We start from the raw sequence: 7,111 nt of genomic DNA on the forward strand, positions 1-7,111 counted from the left end.
AGAGGTCAGGTTAGCACGTCTCGTCCTGACAGGAGCTTTACTCTCCACAGGTTTCAGGATTATATCAACAAGATATTTCGTTATGAAATATTCCCCCCATCAGATTCCTGGGTTCCTCCCACAGCCCAGAGACATGCGAGGCCTAAACTGGAGTGGTAGCACTGGGGAGCCGTTGACCTCTCTGCTATCAGTCCCCCAGCTGGGACGAGCTGCTGCCTCTGACGGAGAAACCAAATCCCCTCCTGGGAGCTTCAGAACCAGATGCCTGGTGCCATCTTAAAACACCAGGCTGGATGGATAAAAACCCACACATCCATCCATTTCTGTCATCCATCCATCCGTCTGTCTGTCCATCCATCATCTGCTGCTAAATTTGGGGGTCAGGTCATAGGGACAGAGAGACCCAGACACCTGAGCCACCTCAACCGTCTCCCACCTGGAGGACCAAGCTTCTGCCTCTAAGGGACAACCCAGACACCCTGGAGAGGGACCTCACAGGGCGACCCTATTGACCCGTTTCATGTGACGCCACGCTCTTCAAAACTCTGCCCGCTTCACCATAACGGACATCAAAACAACCAATGCGCTACAGTAAAGCAGTGAAGCCTGTCAAAAAGCAGACATGTAGTAGCCTGATTGACTCTATTCAGTAGATTTCACTTTAAAAACGGTCAGTGTGCTGCGCGGTCGGCTGCTCAAACAGCCGAGGATGCAAACCAAACTTCTCCTTTCATTGTGTAATGAGGAAAGACACGGCAGCGATGGATAAGCATCATAATGACTGGCAGCTCTCGGATTAACCGCAGATTAGCAGCAAACTCTTAACAAGGTAAGAAGATTAACGATCAAATACTTTATAATTAGTATAATTAGAAAGATATGAAATATAGCATTATGGGGAAGGTACATGTCCAACCATTACCACTGTCTCCATGTCCAGATGATAGACCGATCAAAGCTCTGGGAGATGTTCAGCACTTTAAACTGAACCAGAACCCCCTCCCCAACCTGTTGCTGTTTGAGTCCAACACATTAGTCACCATCAGAGCTCCAGAAGAAGATCTCTAGCAAATCCATGAGACATGAACACAAGTGCAGGACATTTTTCTGGTTCTGCTGTGAACCAGAGGGCAGGTTTTATTCAGGCTGTTAATGTGCAGTTCATGGGGTGGGGTGAAAGGTCAAGGAGAGGAATCCACTTAGGGGAGATATATGGAGCAGCTCTGCACCCTCTCCCCTTCGGCCTGCCACCAGCCACTAAATGACCTCTCATTCATCACAGAACCAGAACCGTTTTATCTGACAGCAGGTTTCTGCAGCTGGAGCAGCAAAGACTACAGATGTTCAAAACGGACCTGGTGAACCTTCACTGACAACAAGCAGAACCTCAACGTGATGCACTGAGTTTCATCCTTATAAAGAGTCTAAGATCCCTCCTCACCTGTCCCCAGGTGTAAGACGTCGTACGGTCCGTCCTGAGCCTCCACTCTGTCCACAACGACCCTCTTCAGCAGGTTTGGTGAGTTGACCCGGGTCAGGACGGGTCGGCCGCCCAGAGGCAGGACGGGGTCCCACATCAGCTGGTGCTGCCGCATGAAGCTCACCACCTCATCTGGGAAGTCCTTGGTGGACTTGTGCAGCGCGTCGTACGTCTCACTGGGACACTGAGAGGACAGGCGACAACGTCAGGAAAACGGCAGGACGGGTCCACTTCCAGGAGCGAACAGGTCCGACCAAAACGATCTGGGATGTCAGACTTTAAAGGGGCAGCATTGTCTGTTTTGTAGCACATCAAATAACTATGTTACCTTCAGTTGTTCTTGTAAGTCAAATATGACTTAAAATAAATTTGACTTCCTGTCGCTTTCAGCATGGGAACTACAGCCCAGAGGAGGAGTTGGGTCTTGAAGGCGGGGCTAGGTCCAACCAGGTGTTTGGCACAGTTGAATGGTTGCCATGGAGATTAAAGGATTTCTCAAACATGCATGAAAGAATCAAAGCAACATTTCCGGTATGTTACATTGTAGCATCATGTAAATCTTAAATAACTTAATTTTTATTGATACTGCCCCTTTAAGTTGTTTTTGCATGAAAAATCTGCTAAATAAAATAAAATAAAATAAGTTTTACTGATGTGTCTGTAAAAATTAAATTCAAAGAACGTTCTCAAACTTTTTCTTTGTTTCTTTTTTGAAGAAAATCTAATCATTACACATAAAACCAAAGCAGTGACCAGATGTTAGTTAAATAAAACATGCTTCACTTTGCTGTGATTCATGTTTCCTTCCTCCTTCGTCGAAATGGAAGTTAGCAAACTCATTTTAATTAATCATGTAATTAATTGAGTTATTGCTTATTACCACAGGCCTACCAATAAAGTACAGTTTGTGTTTAAGCTGTGAACTTATTATCTAATCTTTGAATTTACCCAAATCATTAAACAATACTATAGAAATAAGCAGTGAGGGTCAATTCATCTGGTCTCAACCTGCTGATTTGTGCATAAATCAGATTTCCTCTCAGTGAGGAAACATGAAGAGGATGGAGAGATGAGAAACTAAGAGAAGGAGAGATGAATTTGTTGAAGGTGTAAAGCAGGTTAGAGCTAACGAGGGAAGACGAGCCCCCAGCAGAGAAGTGAGAAATGTGGAAGCCATTATTGTCTCTGCGGTGAGTCTCAGCTTCATTCTGCCTGATTCGCTGCTCTCATCGCCGACACGCCTCGCCTCTGCTGCACTCAACCGCGTGATTAAACACCGCGCAGAGCGGCCATGACACCCGGCGCGCACACAGCCACCTCTGACCTCACGGCGGCTGAAATGTCCCAGAGGAGCCGGTGTTGGACCAGCAGAGCTTTCTGAGGTTGGACTCTGATCCCACAGGAAATTCCTAATTTTTCACAAAAACACAAATGCCATCCAGCTTCCAATATATGTGGGATAAGTGATGGAGTGTGAGGCTCAATGTGGCAGCTTAACTCAGAAAAAGGAAAATATGCTGGCGGTTACATGCTGACCCTCGCCGGGGCAGTTCTACCACAACCACAGAAATTTACATTAAAATATATACAGGGCAAAAAAATCCCATTTCAAAAACAGGGGAGAAAGTACAAAAACAGGGTTTTTATTATAATATAAACTCATAAGTATGTTTATGAGTTTATATTCTTCTTTTATGAATGTTCATGCATCACTTCAGAGACTTCATACATCAGAATAATTTTTTTTTCATATTTGGTTGATCAGAAAACTGTCAGGTTCCCATGTATTTGCTGTACTTGGTGCTAAATGTGCAAATGGTGGAGAAACAACTTACCGGTACAGGAAAACCGTTTGTTCACCCTCATTGGTAGCTAATTATACTGAGCACAAGTTAACATTTGCTAACTCCCTGCTGCACTGCAGCACTAAGACCCGCCTCCTGGCTCTGATTGGTTGGTTCTAGACGTAGGAGCTAGATTTTGTTCACAGATTATCTGTCTCATATGATATAGTGATAGTTCAAAGTTACATCCTGCAGCTTTAAAAGTGCTTATAAATGAAGTTGGCTTCGGTTTTTATTTTTTTGCAGCTTCAGTCTTTTCATGTAATCCCACAGTATCTCTTCTGTTGTTGAGATTGGATCGCGGTGCTGCAGGACACCCTGGGGCGGTTACCTTCCTGAGAACGGGAGTATCTACAGAGAGATGTGTTTTCCCATCTTCCTGTTGGGCCTGTGAAGTGACCTTCACCGCCCTGCAGGGTCACCAGCTCCTGCCTGATGGCGGCTGGGAAAAGCAGCAGTTATCTTCCAGCTGTTGGTGTGTTGAACTCACCGTTCCGGGTCTGGGGTACGGGATGCGGCCCTTGTACTCAACCCAGCGGTAGTCGGGTCCTTCTCTGTGGGCAAATGGTCCGTTGAAGGCGGCGCGGATGGACGCCATGGAGTAAACGCACACAGCCGATCCCTGGAAGATGGAGCTGTGGAGAGAGAGGACCGACCGGTTGATCAGCGGGCGATCGACCGTCAAACCGGGAAGAAACAAAACAGCAAGAAAATCTAAAATTAAATTGTGTTATTTACAAAATGACGATAAAAGGAGCAACAGAAGAAGAATAAAACTAAAAGAAGAAATTATTAACTTTTTAAAAACACATATTTTTTACATATTTATTAAATCTATCACCATGTGGTGACAGTTTGTTATGAGAGAGATAATATGTGCAAAAAAACTGCTTTAGAAACAACCAATCAGAGTCAGGAGGCGGGTCTTAGTGCTGTCAATTACTATCAATGTGGCAATGCAGCTAGCATAGCCTGTCATAAATGCTAATGCTAGTTAGCATGGCCACTGATGGTGGCAGATAAACACAGATGACGGCGTTTATCCGCCATCATCTGTTTCTCTGTCATTAGCTCTTATAGCAGCGAGTACATAAGGATTATTGGCAGCGCTAAGACCCACCTCCTGGCTGAGATTGGTGGTTTTTGTTTGGGAGCATTGCATTTCTTCAGACCACAGTAGTAGCTCAGGGAGGCGATCAATTTTTCAAAGATTATCTGTCTCATAACAAACATGGTGACAGTTTTGACAAATACGTAAAAAACAATTTGTGTTAAAGTTACAAACTGCAGCTTTAAAGACAAAAAAGAGGAGGGAGTGGAAAGAGAGGCTATGCTTTTCTACATCAGGGTTAGAAAAACTCAACCTGCTGGGCCCCTACACCTTTGACCCCAGGCACCCACCCAGACCCGACCTCTGACCCTGAACTGGGAGGGTGTGCACGTGCCAGCCAGGCGGCGGGAGGTCAGATAATCTGCAGAAGTTTTTTTAGCAGGTGAAGCTCACAGACTCCAGCTGGATTAGACGATTTTATAACTAGATTAATCAAAACACATACGGGACGAAAACTGACAATTTCACAAAATACAACTAAAAACAGCTGATCACTTCTGATAAAAACACTGTAGGAAATTTGATGTAATTGTTAAAGAACCATTTCATTTCTATTTTCAGGTTTAAAAATGAAGAATATTTATTAATTTCTTGCAAAAAATGTAATGGGTCGTTTTTTTCTATCTTTGTGGAAAAAGATATGCAGGCTAAATCCTGCATTTGTTATTGTATCTATATTTTTAAAAGTTATTATGAGACATTGGGGAAATGAGTCGTCCTCCTATTTCTTATTTTTGCTGTTTTATTCTGTGTTTTTCTTTCGTTTATTTTTTTTATTATTCTTTTTTGTTTATTATAGGGCTTGACTTGATTTAGACTCAAACAGTTTTCAGACGATAACTCCATCTCTCCGTTTCAGCTCGATGCACCTGCTTTCATTTTGTTTTAGAAACTCTCCAGTTTTTATGTCTTTGACCTGATTGCAGCAGTTTCTCACCTGGAGGTGGTGAAGACGCCGTAGATGGTCGGGTTCTGAGGATCCTTGGTTTCCAGAACAAAGATGTCCTCTAAAACAAAACGTACAAATCGAGACGCAATGTTTTATCACTTTACGTTCTCCATAAATTAGTCAGTTGAACTCAGTTTATTAAATGTTCATTTTTAAAGACAAGCTCAAAAAATATTCAACACAAAATATCAAAGTAAACAAACTTCAAGAAAAGTGAGAATCCTGAGTTTTCTTTTAGCGTTCTGAAAGGTAACGTTAAATATTTTGTTAAAAATATTTTTTTAGGTATTTCTTTTAAACTGTCACTATGTTGTGGCAGTTTGGTCACAACATAACCTGTGAAAATAATCAAGCTCCTCTGCCTTCTAGAAACAACCAATTAGAGCCAAGAGGCGGGTCTTAACGCTGTCAATCACCATGTTGCGTGGCGCTGCTCATCCTGCTCCTCCTCCCACCTTGCTCTTTGCTACTGCAGCTAGTACAGCCTGTTGTGAATGCTCAAGCTAGTTAGCATGACTGCCTACGACGATGGATAAACGTTTTTTCTGTATTTCCACCACTACACAATTAGCAGCCAGTACATGAGGTTCATTGACAGCGCTAAGACCCTCCTTCTGACTCTGATTGGTTGTTTTTGTTCGGGAGCGATTAATTTCTTTAGACGACAATAGTCGCTCAGGGTGGAGCTTTAGTACATCCATTTTTTTCTCAGATTATCTGTCTCATAGTAAACTGTTACAATATGGTGACAGTTTTAACAAATATGTAAAAAAAAACATATTCTTTATAAAAGTTACAAACTGCAGCTTTAGTGGAGTAAGAAGAGTAAGGAATGGGTCGGCGTTACCGAGCTCATCGAAGTGAGTATCAACTCCCGACGGGCCGGGAACAGAGCAGACTAATCGGGCTTTCAGGAAGGTGGTCCAGCGGTTGATCAGACTCCTCTTCCCACCAACGTCATTCTGCAGGAAGGAGAAACAAATATGCACTGAAGGATTGATTATAAAACTGAAACAGGAAGTTGTTTAAGGCCTAAGCAACGAGGAGTTTTAATGTCTGAATGATTCCAGGTCAGAGCTGCATGAAAAACCTCCTAAAAGGAACGAAAAAGCAGGAAAAATCAGAGCAACTGTTGAAGAGAAAGTATGGCTGTCTTATTTAATTAAAGAAAAACTGCATCGGGGTTTTACTGAAAACATTTATGATCCTTCTAATACGGCTGCTGATTGAAGCGTTGTTTACCTTGCAGACCCGAGCCACCCGGCTGTAGACCCTCTGGTCCCACTGGCCGGCCTCCACCGCCTTCTCCTTGAAGAAGAAGTAAACTTTATCGTCGTCTGGACTGTGAGTGTCAGGGATGGAGAAGGAGCCCACAAAGTCTGGCTCTGTGGGGGACAGGAGGCCTTCATGTTGGAAAACCGATGCATCCAGAGCTAGAATGAAGAAATGCATGATGGGAAGAGGCAGCTGCTCACCGTTGAGCCAGTTGTGGTCGCAGGCCTCGGTGCGGATGTAATGCTGACTGCTGCCCTGAACCGAGGTGCGGAAGATCGCCGCGTTGGCCCCCATGAAGTCGACCGAGGTTCCTGCGTAAAGTTCACCATCTGAGGGGAGAAACGACAAGGTCACTGCAGGGTGAAGGTCACCGCAGGGTGAAGGTCACTGCAGGATGAAGGTCACCGCAGGGTAAAGGTCACTGCAGGGTGAAGGTCACCGCAGGGTGAAGG

General features: G+C 44.1%; 1 protein-coding gene across 1 annotated transcript in view; it reads right to left on the bottom strand.

Moving 5' to 3' along the window:
• The window catches only part of LOC106903514 (semaphorin-3D), a 59,400-nt gene that overhangs the window by 10,599 nt on the left and 41,690 nt on the right, over positions 1-7,111 (bottom strand). The window contains exons 7-12 of the mRNA XM_014967394.2: positions 6,860-6,988; positions 6,627-6,769; positions 6,232-6,346; positions 5,373-5,442; positions 3,815-3,959; positions 1,442-1,664 (exon numbers count right to left, since the gene is read on the bottom strand). Of these exons, the coding sequence (XP_014822880.2) occupies positions 1,442-1,664; positions 3,815-3,959; positions 5,373-5,442; positions 6,232-6,346; positions 6,627-6,769; positions 6,860-6,988 (825 nt within the window). The remainder of the gene's footprint in view (positions 1-1,441; positions 1,665-3,814; positions 3,960-5,372; positions 5,443-6,231; positions 6,347-6,626; positions 6,770-6,859; positions 6,989-7,111) is intronic.

The sequence above is a fragment of the Poecilia mexicana genome, unplaced genomic scaffold (assembly GCF_051168715.1).
Source record: "Poecilia mexicana isolate PSO_F unplaced genomic scaffold, ASM5116871v1 scaffold_5, whole genome shotgun sequence".
Lineage (NCBI taxonomy): Eukaryota > Metazoa > Chordata > Actinopteri > Cyprinodontiformes > Poeciliidae > Poecilia > Poecilia mexicana.